Source organism: Catharus ustulatus, chromosome 12, assembly GCF_009819885.2.
Source record: "Catharus ustulatus isolate bCatUst1 chromosome 12, bCatUst1.pri.v2, whole genome shotgun sequence".
Taxonomy (NCBI): domain Eukaryota; kingdom Metazoa; phylum Chordata; class Aves; order Passeriformes; family Turdidae; genus Catharus; species Catharus ustulatus.
This window is the reverse complement of record NC_046232.1, coordinates 21,646,954-21,665,395: the sequence shown is the minus strand read 5'-3', so window position 1 is coordinate 21,665,395 and position 18,442 is coordinate 21,646,954. Positions and strand designations below refer to the sequence as shown.

The 18,442-nt window shown below is 46.0% G+C and overlaps 1 protein-coding gene across 3 annotated transcripts in view; it reads left to right on the top strand.

Moving 5' to 3' along the window:
• Nucleotides 1-18,442, top strand: part of MAP1A (microtubule associated protein 1A) — a 47,716-nt gene that overhangs the window by 24,752 nt on the left and 4,522 nt on the right. For all 3 annotated transcript variants that reach the window (XM_033070893.2, XM_042779684.1, XM_033070895.2), the window contains 3 exons: nucleotides 6,801-6,883; nucleotides 7,257-7,397; nucleotides 9,084-17,850. In XM_033070893.2, the coding sequence (XP_032926784.2) occupies nucleotides 6,801-6,883; nucleotides 7,257-7,397; nucleotides 9,084-17,850 (8,991 nt within the window). The remainder of the gene's footprint in view (nucleotides 1-6,800; nucleotides 6,884-7,256; nucleotides 7,398-9,083; nucleotides 17,851-18,442) is intronic.

The window sequence follows — 18,442 nt, the reverse complement described above, 5'->3', positions numbered from 1 at the left end:
CAGTGTTTTGTGGAAGTACATCTGTGACTGGTTGTCCTGTTTGTCCTCCTGAAGACAACTGTGCAGATGTTCTGGTTGGAAGCTCCTCAGAGGAGCACAGAATGCGTCACTGGCTCTGCTCTGGCTCCCCTGATGCTCCTGCATATGCTGTGTGCTTCTCTGCTCAGTCCTCTGTGTGCTGCACTGCCAAGCTCCCTGTCAGGGCTGGCTCTCATCCCTGTCACCATTTTCTCCAGGTTCAGAGCCACACAGCAGGAGACCCTTAGTTCATGTGTGGTCGAATTGTGGACAGGGTGCTCCTCTACCGTCTACTTAGCTTCAATAAAGCTGGAATATGAACAGTAATGCTCAATATACTGTGTGCACCCCAGATTCTTGTTAGTCTGCAACTGGGATATTAGCTAAAGCCAAAGCCAGTATCTGGAGATTTGCCCTTGGTTACAGGCAGAAGTTGGTGTGGGTGTGCTTTCAGTCCATATAGAATGCTTTGCTTCATAAAGATGTTGGAATAATCTTCCCTCTTTCTGCACATTGCTTTGTGCTTTCCTGTGCTTTGTTTGTTCAGTTCCTCCAGATAAGGCACATCGCCTGTTGCACATCCACAGGACTTTATTTCAGTAGTACTGTGTTTTTAATTGTGTGACTTGGTATCTCAATAGGAAAAATCATCAAACTTTTGAAATTTTAATAAAAAATGAAAACTCATGCATATAATAATATTTTCCTGCTCAAGCACCATTGATGTCCCCTTCTTTTCTAGTTGCAATTTCAAATACCTTATTTTATGCCCTGGCTTTCCCTGTGACAGGGTCTCAGCACTTTGCTGGAGTTTCTTGCCTCAATTTTCAGATGATTTTCATACTTCTGTTAAAAACATTTTTCCCTTTGCTGGTACAATGAGTTTCTCTGAGAAAATCACCAAAGATCCCCTTTAAGGGGATAGATGTTTTGATTTAGCCATCAACAAATAAATATTTCTCTATTTCTGCAGCATGTTTGGAGACCTAAGAATAGAAAGTGTATGAAATAAATCTTTACAGTAGACTTTTTCAAACTATGAGAGGCAGAGCACTTGCTGCTGGACCACAAAATGCTGTCTGAAGCCAGTTCCTCATCATACTCAGCTGCTGAATCACACTAGCAAGCTAAAACTACAGCACTTTCCCAGTAATCTTACAAAAATAAGTAGCTACTGCAGCTATCACATGTTGTGGGAGGAGGGACGGAGGCAGTGAGACAGCCCTTTTGCTGTGATTTCCAGTGCTCTGGCTAAGCCCGTTGTTCTGCTCATCTCTGGAAAAGCAACAAAGAGCTGCATGTGCCCAGAATTGCTGGGACTGCTGCATTTCCTCAGGCTCTAGAAGGGCAGTGGTCAGACACCAGTGTGCATGGCAGCCACCCACCTAGGACTCAGAATCTCTCTTAGCCTTTTCTGGAGGGTTTCTGCCAAGTTCTAGCTGTATTCCTCGCATGGTGTCTCTCTCCTTTCCTTGCCTGAGAGTCTCCTCTCATCTGGCACAACACTGCCCTTACAAATGGTAAGGAGGAACAGAGTGGGACTTGTCATTGTCATAAACGCATCCACATGCATCCCTGGGGTGGGAGAAGTTGTGTTTGAGTTCCTGAGCTGGAACCACCACATGAGGACCTAAATGGTGAATCCACAGTTAGTGGCTGTGTACTGGCTGCCAAAGCAAACTTTGGTGTTTATTTTTTAACTCCTGAGCTTACCTCTCTAGCTGGCAGAGCTTCCAGGTCCTCTTCAGCCAGAGCTGGTCCCATCTGCCAGCTGTACACTGTTCAGGTTGCCTGCTGGAGGAAGGGGCTGTGTGCTCTTCAGGTGCTGGGAGTGTGATACTGCTTCCAGCAAGGGCACGTTCACTCCTTTCCCTCACTGCTGGACAGGGGAGTGGGTCCATAGTGCAGCTGGACACAGGACTGTGGATCTGCACGGACAGGATGAGAGGCAGGACCCTGCACAGAGTTCAGTGCAGAGCCTTTTCTTCTTTTCCTCTGGTCTTTACAATCTGCCTCCCAAGGAGCTGTGGCTTGCCGTACTTGGTACAGTCCTGGAGTGCTGGTGAATGACTGTGTTGTTCCATTCTCTGAATGGACGCCATTTGGGGCTGGATCCTTTTTCTTCCATTGGCACTGAAGAAGCTGCAGTTGGAGACTTCACAGCCTCACAATGAGAGAGTCAGTTACTATCTCAGTATCATTATGTAATTTCAGAGTGAAGGAAATGGCAGTCTTTCAGATTGCACTAGCTCATGTTAATTATGCAAATACATGCACTCTTAAGAACCCTATGCATTGTTTGACTGTCTTCAGAGGTGCACTTTGTTCAATAAACATCAGGAAGACTGTGATCCCAGGCTCACCTCTTTGCTGAAGTGTAGCAAAAGGTACTGAGCCATAGTGAGATCTAGGATCTTCTTGTAAGAGCCTTTTCAACAGTATCCCCTTGAAGAGGGATGTTCATGTCAGCTAAGACAGCCACAAGTGAGGAAGAGCCGTTTTTTATTTATTGTGGCTTGTGAGCCTTGATAACATTTTCAGACTCTGAAACTTCTGTATTTTTTATCAATGTGATATTGGTGTTCACTTTACAGGTAGAACCTGGCCTGGTAAGCCTAAATAATTTTAGGGACAAAGGAGGGGAAGGGTGTGGGAAGGCTTAAGGAAGGTAATGAGGGGTAGAGAATGCACCCTGGGTAGGAAAGGGCTGATTTCTATATGGTCAGACAAGCAGTCTCAGTCCTCTGGATGGCAAAGTCATGGGAGCTCTGCAGCCCAGATTTGCACCTACCATCAGACAGGTACACAGACTGGTGAGTGAGATCCCTGCCCTCAGAAAAGAGTTTTCTCTTTTATTGGCTAAACAGTTCCACCTGACTTCTCTCATCAAGATGTGCCAGTCCTTTAATGATCTTCTGGCCCCTTACATTCATTCTGATTTGTTGTACCAGTCAGAGCAGCATGACTGATTTCAGCACAGTCACTTGAAAAATGACCCACTGCCTAAGGCATAATTTCACAAAGGTGAGAAACTGAGTCCTGCTGCCCTGACACTTGGTCTCTGATTTCAGCATGGTGAGCTGTAACTGTGGATCAGTCCTGATTAACAGAATAAGACGTCTGAGATTTGATGGTCAGAAAGATTAAAGAAAATAACAAGCAGCATCTTGCATTGCTATCCTTGACAGCTCTTCAGACTAGCCCAGAATTTATTCTGCAGCTACAGGGGCTTTAGGTGTTTCCATTTAAAGTAGCAGAACACAAGGATCTGTGCTGTCAGCATGACCTCCTTTTCTGCCTTTACAACCATCTGTCTGTTTGTAGGATCATCTCTCTCTCTCAGGCATCCTGTTTGTCACAGTTACCCCAGTGCACTGTCCTTTCTACCAGCCTAGCCTGACCTCCACAGAAGAGCTCTCTCTGCCTGACTGCTGAGCACTGAACCCATAGCAGCTGCTCCTCCGTTCTCTCTCCCTCTGTCTCTTTGCAGGTGCAGCCCTGAATGGTTTGTTCATACCCACTCCAGAGTCAGTGGGACTTTGCTCTTCACTTGCTATACTCTGCCATAACCAAAGTAATTCTACACTCAAGGGGCCAAATAATCAGAATATGTTCTTTGGAAGGGACCCATAGAGATCACCAGATTCAACTCCCTGCTCCTCACAGGTCTAGCTAAAATGAAAACATATGTCTGAGAGTATCATCCAAATACCCCTTGAGCTCTGATGGGCTTGGTGCTGTAGCCAGTTCCCCAGGGAGCGTGTTCCCAAGGCTACCCAGCCTCTTGGTGAGGAACTTTTTCTGATGGCCAATCTGAACTGTGTGCAGTGAGTCCATGTTTCTGGAAATGTTTCTGTACACTTTGCTCCTGTATGCCCCTGAGAATCAGCTGCTGCAGCTGAGGAGAGCATGTTAGGAGCAAAGCTATGGACAGCTGCAGTGCTTCACAATATCACAGAATTGGCAAAATGTAGGCTGGAAGGGACTTGGGACTGACTAGTCCAATTGCACTTTTTGAAGGGGAGTAAGCAAAAGCAGGTTTCCCAGGCCTGGATCCAGTTGTGTTTTTAGTATCACTGGGGATGGATGCTCCACAACCTCTTTGCACAACCTGTTCCAGTATTTGACCACTCTCACGGTAAAAACAGTGTTTTCTTATGTTCAGATGAAATTGCTTGTGTCTTAATTCATGCCTCACATCCTGTCACTGAGCACTACTGCGAGTGCCTGTCTGACTTCCTTTCCTTCATTCCCTCCCATCAGGTATTTATTTATTTGTATTGAAAATATCCCTCCCCCACACTCAGCCTCATCTTGTATGGAGACAGTTTAGTCCCTTAATTATCCTCACAGCCTTCACAAGACTCAGTCCTTCCCTATTCATCTGTCCCATCTGCCAGCAACTGCTGGCCCTGCAGCTTGAGCCTTCTTTTTCTTCCCCATGAGCAGGGGACATTCCCTGTGGGGTGAGGGGCTGTCAGCAGACTGCCAACAGCCAGGCTTTGTTCACACCCTCAGCGGGGACAGCTCAGCTGCCTGGGCTGGGGCCGTGTGTGGTAGTGAGCAGCATTTTCCTGGCTCTTAGTGCTGCAGAAGGTCCCCTTGCTTCTGCAGCTGGCACTGGCACCAGTGCTGCCTGGCCAGCAACCCACAGGCTGGCCTTGCCCCCGCAGCACCTGGTGCCTGGAAAGATGCCCACAGGTGGTCACGGTGATGCGCTGCCCAAGAGCCCTCCCTGGCACCAGGACGAGGCTGCTGGTGCTGGTGCTGTGTACCAGGCACTGCTCCCCAAGTGGTGTGGGTAATCACTGAAATGATGCCTGGGGTGCGCAGGTAGAGGCTCTGTCACTTTGTCCTAGTAGTAATGTTGAAAAATGGGGACAGATCACTTCTGTTCTGGATGCCCTGAGCAGCAGGACTGGAGGTCCTGGCATGGGTGAGCTATGTGAATGCTGCACAGCAGATCTGTGAGGAACCAGGGTGCTCCCTGTGAGCACTTCTGGGACATCAGCAATGCCTTCACAACTATTGTTGCCTGAAGGATGAGTGGGGTTTTGTTTCTTCTGGCTGCATGGAATACCCCAGAACACCTCCTGGGCCCTCTTCACCTGTGCCTCCTCCCAGCCTCCCATGCTGCTCCCCGTGGCTCACTTGCAGCATCCCTTCTGTGCACAGGGACTTGCTTCCCAGTCTCCAGCCATATACCTATTCCTCATCAAGTGCCAGAAATGCCGCTGAACTCAGTCTGGAGGGACAATTTTTATCCAAACTGAAAGACAAGTTCAGAAAGCAGCTAGAGATGCCGAGTACAAATAGTTCTGCTGAGACCTTAACTCACTTTGGGCTGAAAGCTACCTTCTGGGCTTATCTGTCTGGTTAATTGCTAGTAAAACATTTCAGGAAAATCCTTCCTTCCTTCCTTCCTTCCTTCCTTCCTTCCTTCCTTCCTTCCTTCCTTCCTTCCTTCCTTCCTTCCTTCCTTCCTTCCTTCCTTCCTCCCTTCCTCCCTTCCTCCCTTCCTCCCTCCCTTCCTCCCTCCCTCCCTCCCTTCCTCCCTTCCTTCCTCCCTCCCTCCCATCCTTCCACCAGATTGATAGACCTATTTTAGAAGGACTGAGATCCACCTAGAAAGTGGCAATGAGAGAGGTTGTGGAGGATGGAAAGAACAACATTCGCAGCAAACAACAGTTATCTAAAAGATGTGAAATAAAAATAGGTGCTCATTTTCAGTGAAGATCTATGGATCTCCAATCTATATGAGGGATTAAAACCTATGGAAGTCTTAAACCCTATAAATCATTCATTCCAACAATTAAGTTCTAAGTGCCTGGCTTGTTGAGAGGATGTAATGTCCAGAGGTAGGTATAGCTAAGACTGTGATCAAAAAAAGGTTCCATGCTGTCTGCAGTGACCAGGCAGGTGCTGCTCAAAGGTGCTGTCCTGCATCCCGGAGCCATCTGATGTGGGCATACACCGGTGGCTCTGGTCCTGGCTGTCAGCATGGCAGACACTCACTACTCTTCTGTCTAATAAGTTAATAGGGCACTGGAATTATGGTAGCATTTTGCCAAATACCTGTACAATGCCATGTCAAGGTGAGCACACAAATTGCTTTTTTGCACTCCCAGAATCTTGTTTGCTCTTTGGCCTCTCCTTTTTCCCCCCAAATGCAGAGAGAGAGCAGAGTCCTGTCTTGGTTCCTATTTGTGCCTCTGAGAGCAGAATGAGAGTTCTTGTTGCCTAAGTACTTCCCATAGCAGCAGCTTAGGAGTGCACATTTGGATTAAGGAAAAACGCTTCATTAAAGAAAAAAACTGTTACAAATGAATGGAGATTTGTTACCAGTGCTGCACCACTAGTGAAAGCTGAGTTGGCACCAAGACTGGCTTACAGAGCCCTGTGGTGGCTTGGGTTTAGACAACGCCAGAGACACCTCTCTGTGGTGACTGTGCTGAGGAAAGGCACTTCTGTCTGGAAGGGGATAATTTGTCTGCACCAGTGTTTACAGACACAGCCATGTGGCACAGGCAGGCAGCTCAAAGTGCCTGGCTCTGTGGACTTCAGAATATGTTGGAGCTGAGTCTCCTGATCAGAAGAAAGATTTCTTTCCTTGTTGTTGTAAAGAACTTGCTCTGTTTCATGAGACCTGGGTATTGAACTGGGAAATTGAAGCCCTGTAATCAGACCCATGCTGAAGTGGAATTTTTGAGTCTAAAACATCAGTAGCTGGATGCTGTCTCATCGGCTTCTCTCATCCTGTCTAATCCCTTTTCTTTCCTCAGGCCAAAGAACTCTCCATCACCGGAGTGACACCCTGGATACGGTCATTCTGGTAAATCCTAATGTGGACAGCATCGTGTCTGAGGTAAGGACCAGATGTGCCATCAAGTCCTCTCCACACCAGCCCTCCTGCCCTTGCTTGATATGGAGGTCATGATCATCACACCTGGCACCTTCTGGACTGCTGCCAGTCTGCTGCAAGGTGTGCTGAAAAGGCCAGGAGACCTGGTCCTGCCAGTAACCAGGATATACACAGTAACTCTGATGTGACATGGAGCTGTGTTGGGCAGACAGTAGCAGCGTCTTCCCTCTTCAATAAGCAACTTTCTTGTACGTAGAAAACGTAGGGTTTGGCTATTTGTGAATACCGTGAGTTATGGCCTGTCTGTGGGGTTGGGATTCTGGGTGCTGGTGGGGGGTACAGGTAGCTTCTGACAGCAGCCCTCTCTTGGTAACAGGTCCGCTCACTGCTGTGTGACTCTTCAGCCTACAAACTACTGATCCTCTGTGGTCAGAGCTCAGACCAGGAAGGAGACTTGGTCCTGCAGACGGGGACCTTCACTTACCAGAAGTTTGCCGAGATCCTTTCAGACCCGGAGGTGAGTGTGAGCTGTAATCCAGCACATCCCCTCCTGCTCAGAGTGCATGCTAGAGGAGTGCAGCCTGCGCCCTCCTTCAGGTGGCAGATTTGCAGACAGATGGGTTTGAAATCCAGAAAAAAATTGCATACTATATATAATTATTGTTATTGTCTTGGGAATCTTGCTTTAACTCTGTCTTAAGTTTTCCAAGGTGCAGGCATGGGTGATTCCTTTAAGTGTTCAGTTTGAAATAACCTTCCAGACTTGCTCTGCAGGGGGCAAACACTCAAAATTTCTTAAAGCGGGTCTTAACATAACTGTGGGCAGCTTCTAAAAACAGCCAAGAGAGGCCATCATCATCCTAGAAAATGTGTGTATTTCTCTTCATGGCATGATCAGTCCACCAAGCAATTTCACAAGGTTCAGAATGTTCACTGGATAATGAGGGATTGGATAAATGCTGATTAAGTAACTACATGATGGTGACACAACCACAGAGGTTGCTATTTAATTGCAGAATTGTTGCATCATTCAGTTTGGAAGGGCACATGAGAGGTCTGTAGCCCAAGATTATGCACAGAGCAGAGTTAAGGCAAGTTTGTCAGGGACTTGTCCAGTGAGGCCTGGAGAACCTTACAGGGTATCTCTGCTCCAGTGCCGATTATCTCAGCTAGATACTGGATGGCTTTTCTGGGAGATTTACATTGTTGGTGCTGGTTGCTGATGCAGATATACTACTCTGGTTTTTGAGAAGCTTTATTTCCACTGATCGTGTTGTTTAGAATGTCTCCGTCTCGTTGAATATATAGTTGCTGCAGGAATGGCTAGATGATACCTCAACAATTGATATTATTATTGCTTTAATTATATCAGCAAATATGCTTCATTTATTTAAAGCTGATTGTTCTGATTTATCTCTGGTATCCATTTAAATGGACAGAAATTAGTCACTTAAAGACTGTCTAAGCAAAAGAATACAGTGTAAAGAAGTATGCAAATATTTTGGATACTTAGGAAGTTGAGTTGTTACACTTCTTTGGTTGATATATATTCAGCATAGCAGTAAGGAGCCTTGGAAATTATATGGATCTTATTCTACATTATTAATCACATGGCATGTCCCTGTATGTGCAGCGAAGATGGAGTAGTGGCTTTCAAAATAAGCAAATTAATCCAAATAAAAAAGAAAGTCCTATGTCACTAGAATTGCACAAAATACTCTATGGTGTTGACTAGCCTACTGAGTGAGGCTAAGCTCAGTCAGTGACACGTAGCATTGAAAAGGTTTTCTCAGGGTTAGAATTCACAAATCACAAAAAACCACTCCCAATCTGCTACTTTTGAGCCCAAGATAGGGACTGATATCCCTGATTTAATAAGAAGTAAGGAAAGAGGACACAGTGGTTCTTATTTTATTTTCTTTCCTGAGATCTTGTCACAATACACGCCCAGCAGTCAGAAGCCATAACAGCCCATCAACATTAAGAATTTCAAAGGAGAGCATAGCTCTATGCACTGATTTTTCCATGGGCTTTCAAACTATTTCATCTACCCCCAATGTTTTGCATCAGTAAAGTGCTCACGGTATCTTCAGTATTTCTGCATTAACTAGCTGCCTTTTTTTTTCTTCTTTTTTTTTTTTAAAGCTCTATATAGGTCTCAAAGCTTTATTTGACCTTTATTTGTCTGTGCTTATCTCATTAGGTCACCCAGATTCTCAGCAACTCTGACTCAGATACCAAGGCCTCTCTTACTGTGTCGTGCCTGGGAGAAGGAGCCTGGAGCAACCTTGGGCATCCTCAATTTCAGGACATTATTAATCTGAAACTGAATCCTGATCCAGTTCTGCCAGAAATGGATGGGGTGTCTGAATTTGCAGAATATGTCTCTGAGACAGTTGACGTGCCATCTCCATTTGATCTCCTGGAGCCACCCACCTCAGGGGGTTTTCTGAAGCTTTCTAAGCCCTGCTGCTACATATTCCCTGGGGGAAGAGGCGATTCTGCTCTCTTTGCTGTCAATGGGTTTAATATCCTTGTGGATGGTGGCTCTGAGAGGAAATCCTGCTTCTGGAAGCTGGTTAGGCACCTGGATAGGATTGACTCAATCCTGCTCACCCACATTGGTGCAGACAACCTGCCTGGCATCAATGGGCTGCTGCAGAGGAAGGTCGCTGAGCAAGAGGAGGAACAATCCCAGGGCTCTACCAACTACAGTGACTGGATGAAGAACCTAATTTCTCCTGAGCTGGGGGTGGTTTTTTTTAATGTTCCCGAAAAGCTGAAGATGCCTGAAGCCTCCATGAAGGTAAAGAGGAGCATTGAAGAAGCGTGTATGACACTGCAGTATCTTAACAGACTGGGCATTAAATCAGAGCCTCTCTACAGGGTGGTGAGCAACACCATTGAGCCCATCACACTCTTCCACAAAATGGGAGTGGGTAAGCTGGACATGTATATACTGAACCCTGTCAAGGACAGTAAAGAAATGCAGTTTCTAATGCAGAAATGGGCTGGCAATAGTAAAGCAAAGACTGGCATCATTCTTGCAAATGGGAAAGAAGGTGAAATTTCCGTTCCCTATCTCACATCTATCACAGCCCTAGTGGTATGGCTACCAGCCAGCCCAACAGAGAAAATTGTAAGAGTTTTGTTTCCTGGAAATGCTCCTCAAAATAAGATACTGGAAGGTCTTGAGAAACTCAAGCACCTGGATTTTCTGAGGTATCCAGTGGCTACTCAGAAAGATATCACTTCTGGAATACCTCCACCTGTGCTGAAGCAGACCAAAATTAAACAAAGAACTGACAGTAAAGAGAGTCTTAAGTCTTCCCCCAAGCCACCTGTGACAAAGCAAGTCAAGAAGGAAGAAGCAGTAGAGGAGGGGATTAAGGAAGTAAAACCAGAAGTTGTAAAGGATGCTAAAATTGAGAAAAAGGTTAAAGAACACACAGAGAAAGTTCCAGAGAAACCTGTTAAACATGAAAAGATAAAGACAGAAACAAGTGATACTCTCAAAGCTGAGAAAAGAAAATTGGCAAAAGACAAGGTTGGAAAAAAGCATCTCAAAGAGAAAGTTTCCAAATTAGAGGAGAAGAAAGATAAAGAAAAGAAAGAGATTAAGAAGGAGAAAAAGGACTTAAAAAAAGACGATGGAAAGAAAGACGAGAAAAAAGATTCAAAGAAAGATGATAAAAAGAAAGAAAACAAACCAGAGCTCAAAAAAATTCCTAAACCAGACTTGAAACCTTTTACACCAGAAGTAAGAAAAACGTTGTACAAGGCAAAACTTCCAGGCAGACACAAAACTGAGAAGATCAAAGTAAAACCTGAAAAAGAACCTGAAAAGGTACCTGCTGACCTCCAGACATTACCAATGGAGAAGGTACAAGTGGAGCCAGGAGAGACATCCGTAGTGGAACAGAGGTTAGTCCTGTCTTCACCAGAAGATCTTACAAAGGACTTTGAGGAACTGAAGCATGAGGAGAGAGGGGCTTTGCAGGTGACTCAAGAACTGTCTGATATGGATAGTGATAAGATTATGAGAGTACCTGAAGCGGATATAAAAGACACTGTTGATATGACTGGTCAGAGTAACCTTGAAGTGGATCTGATTTTAAAAAGAAAGACCCCTGATCAGGGAGTAACTACTACTGATACGGAAAAAGAATCAGCAGCACAGGAAATGGCACTCCATCAGTGGGAGCTAAGGGGAGGTTCTGCTGAAAAAATAGAGGATGAAAGAAAAACAATAAATGAAAACCATGACATAAGATACTGGGAGGGAAAAGCTGAGCAGGGCAAGGACATTGCAGTGTTTCCTGAGAAGGAACACCTGCCATCACATGCAGACCTCTTGGGAAAGGGTGCTCAGCCACCGGTGTTCAGAGAGGAAGAAAAGGAGGAAGAGGAGAAAATCTCTTTGGACAGGAAACAGAGAGAAGCAGAAACTTGTGAAAAGTATATTGAGGGGACAGAGACACAGGAAGAGAATGAGAAGGAAAAGAGAGAAGATGTGATAGAAAAGGCAGAACTGGAAGAAAAGGAAGAACAGCAGCACATGAAAACAGAGGAGATAGTGGGGAAGAGTAGAGAATTCTCTGGGCTGAAACATGATGATAGGGAGGATAAACTGTTTACCATTGCAGAGAAGGAAAGAGAATTTAGTTTCATGGATGAGAAAATCAAGTTACTCGGAAAAGACGTAACAAAGGAAGAGTCATATCTGAGCAGCCTGCCAGTCCCACCAGGAGCAACAGCAGAACATGTTTCCTATATCCAAGATGAAACTATCCCTGGCTACTCAGAAACAGAGCAGACCATTTCTGATGAAGAAATACATGATGAACAGGAAGAGAGGATCCCACACTTGAAGTATGATGTCAATGCCTATAACATTTCTGTTCCTGATCATCCAGGCTCTTTTGAAGCAGTACATGGAATACAGGCCATGCCTCCTGCTGACCCTTCAGCCAAGGGCTATGCTGGGCAGGAGTCTGAAATCCTGGCATATCCTACAAACATTGTGGCAGCACCTCTAGCTGAGGAGGAGCACATATCTTCAGCTACTTCCATCACTGAATGTGACAAGCTTTCATCTTTTGCAACGTCAGTAGCAGAGGATCAATCTGTTGCATCCATAACAGCACCACAAACAGAAGAGACTGGGAAAAGCTCTTTACTTCTGGACACAGGAAACAGTATGCCCTCCTCTCGGACTGAGGCGACCCAAGGTCTTGACTATGTTCCCTCTGCTGGCACAATTTCTCCCACATCATCCTTGGAGGAAGACAAATGTTTTAAATCTCCACCCCCTGAAGATTTTCATGCATTAGCAGAAGGAGAGAGGAAAATGGAAACTCAAAAAAAGGACCTCCACGAGGAGGTGGAAGATGAAGAAGATGAAGAAGATGGGACTCCAAATATTGAGATGCCTGAGAAACTCAGAGGGCCTTACAATGCCCCCGTGTTTGCTCCTCAAGGATGCCCTGATAACGTGATAATCTGTGTTCCCACACAGGTGATGCCTTTATCCACGGAAGAAGCACCCTTTTCCCAGGCTGACTCCGCAGAGGCTGAGGAGCGGTGCACGAGTCCCGATGACAGCACGGTGAAAATGGCCTCGCCCACTCCCTCGGGCCCCACCAGTGCCGGGCACACGCCCTTCCACCAGTCACCAGTGGAGGAAAAGCTGGAAACAGTAGATTCGGATCTATTTGAAAAACAAACGGATGCTGCTGCCAAGAAACTGGAAGGCCAAACTTCTCTTGTGGTGAAGGGAGCCAAGAGTGAACCTCTCAGAGAAGATGAGGCATCTGTGGCCAAATCCAGACGTCAAAGAGAAGAGCCTGGACCTGTGCAGCACGAGCTGAGCAGTGATGTTCCAGTGTCTCCTGAGGAGGAGGTACAGGGAGAACCTGTGAGGAGGGAGGAGCTGCCCTGGCTCTCTTACCACAAGCAGGACACTGTGGTGATCGGGGAGGACAAGGAGCATCCCTGCACAAAACCAGAAAAAGAACAAGGAACCAAAACAATGACAGAAAGTTTAATGGGATTTCCAAAACACTTGTCCTTTGAGCCATTTGCAACCACAGGAACTTCTCTAGGAAATGTGGATTTTCCACAGTTCACAAGCCAAAGCACATCTAAAAATGACAAACCTTTGCAATTTTCACCAGATGGCATCAAATCACCTTCTTTTACAGAAGAAATGATTGGTAAAGAAAAATCCTCAGATATTTCTAAGAGAGTTACCACTGAAGAGGGAAAACTGCTATATTTCACAGAAGACACCTCAGAAGAAGAGAAATCTTCTCATGTTTCCATTGAAGATATTTCCCCTGAAGAGATCAAATCCACTTCTCTCACTGAGAGTTCCATCAGGAAAATCTCTTCAGATGTTTTTGTTAAAGAAATTTATCCAGAAGACATCAAAGCTCTGAGTTTCACAGAAGAGATAACTGCAAAAGAAAAAACTATGTCCAACTGCACTGACAAATTCTCTTCAGAAGCTGTGAAGTCCATGGGTTTCACAGACCAGAGCCCAGCTACATATGAAAAATCACTCGAAATTTCTGCCAAAGATCTGAAAGAAGCATCACAATCTTTTCCTTGCCCAGAAAGTAGTTCAGTTAAAGACACCTCACCCAGAGATTCTTCAACTGAAGAAATGTCTCCAGATGACAGCAGTTTATTTTCTGCATCAGAAAAGGGCCTGTTGAGGGGAAGAAATGCAGGCTTGGACTCTCAGGAGCTGTCCCCAGATGCAAAGGACTTACATTTTACAAAATCTAGCCCAGGTGAAGATAAAACATCTTCAGACATTTCTACTGAAGGCATAAAATCTTGCAGGTTCAAGGAAGCTCAAGAAGAAAAATCTCCAGAAATGGAAAAGTTTTGCATTAAAGATTTAAGTTATGAGAAAAAAGTGTGGTTTCCAGAAGAGGTAGAAGAGGTTCAGGGAAGGCGGCAGAGATATGACAAAGAGAGGGAAAGTACATTCTTGGATGAGGTACCAGAATTTGAAACAAAATACCTTCCTAAAATGGGAAAGGAGGAATCTCCTGCAGTGCCTGGCAGCCATACCTGGAGAGGAGCAGAAGGGGAAGCATGGGGTTCTGCCTTTGGGTATCTTCAGGAAGGGAGAGACAGTGGGAGAGGGGGGCAAATACCCAGTGAGGAGGATGAAGAGCTTCACCATGCTGAAGATAAACCCACGCTGCTGCAAGCAGAAATGGAATGTTTGAAGGTGGAGTCATCTGATCACAAAGAAGACACACAGAAAGGCACCAAACCTACGTCAGAAACAAAGGAAGTGGATGTGACTCCTGCTGACATCACTGTCCCAGAAAGAACACAAGGGGAAGGTTCTCCTCTTTCTCCTCAGTATGTCCCTGGTGAGGAAAATCAGGCCAAAGCTTTAACCGAAAGCAAAAAAAGGCAGGAATTGTTGTTGACCTCTAAACAAGATTGCTCCTGCTTGGATGATGAGGAGAAAGCTGTCCTAGATATCTATGCAAAGTCACTAGACCAAGTTCTGGCAACATCTCCCCTGCCTGCAGTGGGAAAGGAGATTGAGGCAGCACCAGGAGCAGAGAGGCCCTGCAAGCTAGATCAGAGCAGGCCACCTTTGTGGGAGGATGTCCCATCGAAGACAGAAAGAAGAGAATCAGACATCAGTGATTTGGATCAGGAAAGAGATTGCAAATACAAGTCAGATAGCAGGGAAGAGGATGACTGCAAATCCACCGAGAGTCTGTATGATTCCACAGGAAGAAAAGAGCAGACAGCAGCAGCATCTGCTCTGTTGCAGCCTACGAAAGCTGCAGAATATATTGCAGAGTCCACAGAAGGGAGTGCTGGGCTGTCAGGGCAGCGTGCACATTCCCCTCCAGGACAAGGCCCAAGTCAAAAAAGCAGTGATGCTGTGGGCTGTGCTGGGGCTGTGGGTGCTACCATCCGAGAAGTGTATCCTCCAGAGATCTACTCCAGGAGTTCCCCTGAGCCTTATTCCTATGAGGAAGGGGTCTGCCCACAGAGAGGTGATGACAGTCCCACAAGACAAGAGCCAGAAGAAAGAGAACCAACTCCCTACCCAGATGAAAGAAGTTTCAAGTATGCTGACATCTATGAGAAGATAATTGTGTCTGGAGCGGGACCCTCGCCCTTCACAGCCATGGGTGCACACAGCCCAGGTCACACTGACAAGCTGCCAGTGACAGCACTCAACTCTCAAAAAGGTCAAAATTTTCACGTGTCTGCAAAGGAAGAAGAGTCCTGCCTTTATACCTCTGCTGAGAAGGAATTGTCATCTCCAGCATCCCCTCAGGATAAAGCAGATTCGGTTTTTGACTATAGAGACATCCATGAAAGGTATTTGCCTTTGTCTGAAACAGGGAAGCCTAGGACATCAGAGGGACAAGAAAAACTGAATGAGTCTTCTGCTTTGCCAGGAGAAGTGGACTCTGCACTGCATCCATCATCTGCGAGTGCAGCATTTGCCTCTCCCACCGACACAACTGGCACCTTTTATCAAGGAAAATCATCCACCTATATTGATGCTGGTTGTCCAGATAAGAACATAATTTTGTCTAGCCAGGAGCAGATATCTTCGTCCCTGAAATCTGAAATCCCAAATCCTAAAGATACATACTATGAGAAAGCAGGTCAAGGAGAAGAAAGTGCAAGTGACTCAGAGCTAGAAAAAGGTGCTAAGGAGAAGTCTGAAAAGGAGTCTAAACTGCACAGCCCTGCTGAAGCTGCAGGCACCGTCTGTGCACCCATCTCAGCCATCAGCAAGTTCCCTGTCTCAGACCCCTTCCTGCAGAGCAAATGTCAGGAGCCCCTCTCACCCAGCTCCGCTGCCTCTTCTCCCTCTAGTCCAGGCTGGCAAGAGGAGTATGAAAGGACAGCTGCATCAGCTGCTGTTGTGGAAACACGTGTTGCTGGTTACAGTGACATGTCAGACATGGAGAGAGATGAGCGAACTTCCAAAATGTGCCATGATTCTTCACAAAAGAGAGAGGCTGCTGAAAAATCCACAAAGGAATCCCATTTCTGGGTATCAGATTATCCAAGTGCAGCGGTGTCCTCCAAGTGCCAGGAGCAAGCCACATACCTGAAATCTGCTTCCAGCAAGCAAACAGAGGTGTATGAGCAGGGCCCCAGGGGGGAGAGCAGAGGGATGGGAAGTTCTTCTGGATTTGAGAGTTCCCTGCTAGGAAAGAGTGAAACAACCAGCACATTCAGACATAAGCAAACCTCAGCAAGCCCTTTAGGGGATATTTCTCTTTCTTTAGAGTCTCCTTGTGCTTTGCTCTCAGACCAGGGAAACAAAGATGAGTACTTGGAGGTTTCTGAGAAAATCAGCAGCCTTGACTCATCTTTTCCTAAATTCCCACCACTGAGTCCATATGAAGAAGACAAGGTGTTCTCCAAAGGTGTGGAGAAAGAGTCTGTGACCCAGCAGCAGCTGAAAGATGACTCTTCCAGCCTGTCAGAGGAGCCTTCATCTGAAGCCACCACTCCTGTGATACTGACTACAGCAGAAAGTTTCTATTCCCATATGCTTTCCACATACACAGGTGCAGGACTGGAAGCAGGTACCAGGAGTGCTTGGGATGTGTCTCCACAGGTTCCAGATAATGCTGTGAAAATACATACAGCTGAGACCAAAGACATTGTCTTTGCTGAAGAACATGAGGCTCCATTTTCCTGTGGTCCCATGCGTGACCACACCTTGCCATGTAGTAGAGAGTGCCAGAGCTCAGAGCTCACACCGTTTAGTGCAGAGCAAGAGCAGCAGCACTGTGGTAGCAGCCCAGAGCAGAAGGCAGCATTTGCAGAACAGCCGTCGCCACTGACATCTCTCCCTGATGTGCTGACATCATTTTCTCATCGTCAGCACGAAGATGAAACCACAGCCAATGGTCCAACAGAGGTGAGCACCAGTCTGCCAGCTTTCCAAAGCACATACCATGCAGCAGAGCCAAAAGATGAAAAAAGAAGTCCTGATTCTGACAGCAGTTTTTCTCCATGTTCAGGCAAAGAGGAAACAGAGAGGCAAAGCCGTCCTTCCTCTCTGATGTCCCCTGAAAACACTTTCCAACCATTTTTCCCAGGTGTGCAGAGGGGTGAAAAAACAGAGGACTGTGGAGATGCTTCCCATGACATGGAGACCCATTTAGTAGGCAGTTCTGATTGTGGACAGAAATTTTCCTCATGTGAATACAAGCAGAGAAAGGGAGAACTCTCTCCCTCGTTCATTAACCCAAGCCCCCATGAGCTCTCTGAAGACAGTGACCTCTCACAGGAGGAGGGTCATCCTTCAGTGCAGGGGAGACCACCCCACACTGGGAGCAGCCCCATGCAAAGTGCCACAGTGGAGGAAACGCCTCCAACATCAGTGAGTGATTCTGGAACCTCCCAGTCAGACTCTGATGTCCCACCTGAGACTGAGGAATGTCCATCCATCACAGCAGATGCCAACATGGACTCGGATGAAGATGCTGATTTCCTCCCAGTGGACAAAGCTGTGGGGAATGCTCATCATGCCAGTTCTAGGTCCAGCCACGATCCTCAGCCTGTTCCAATGGTAGATCCCCATCCCCACCCTCCTCACCCTGATGTCTGCATGGTAGACCCTGATATGTTGTTAAATGAGCAAAGCATGAGCAGAACTGATAAAATTTCCAAGAAAGACATAAAAGACAAGAACAAAGGTGTGAGGAAGCCTTTGGGCAAACCCAAATCTTCTTCGCCTGCCCGGAAATTAGATGTGAAAGGAAAACGATCACCCACGCCTGTGAAACAGTCATCAGACAAATCTCCAAAATCTGTCACTGCCAAAAAAGAAAGAGATGGAGGAGAAAAGCCCAAACCACGTGGTGTGTTGATGCCAGAGGATGAGTTATCCCGGAGTAGTCACAGCAACCCTGGCAAGAGCCTTGTTAATGGCATCAAAACAAATCCTGGTAAGAAATCCTTCCTGAAAATTGCATTATCTCTATAGGTCCAACACAGAGAAAAGCACTGGGTTAAACATAGCAGAACAGAGAACGGGTCTTCCCAGTCAAGCATAAAAAGTTATAAGCAGTGATAAGGTTGAGATATTACAAGAGGTTGATATGAAAGAGCAGTAGAGTCCTAGGAGTAGAAGCAATTCACAGGGATGGCAGGAAATCAGGATGGACCTTCCAGAAAGACTACTGTATGCTGCTAGGATAGCATACAAAAGCATCAGAATGGGGGAGAGGGTGTGTGTGTGTGTGTTTAAGCAAATGTAGGTTATTAACAAAAATTAAGACTAAATATTAATTAGGATGCAAAATATAATAATGGAGATTTTTTATTCCATTCCTCAGAAAAAAAGCTGATCCAAAAGCTTTCCAATCCCTCTCCAAAAAATAGTAGAACTTCCTTTCCCTCCCAAGACTTGTGACGGCACTGCCTCAGAAATGCACCCAGGTCACTGCTGAGCAGTGGAGCGTGGATAAGTCTCAACTTCACTGCCTCAATGGAAAAGTCTTTCTGGAATCCAAGTCCTTCTGTGTTAATCTGAGTGTT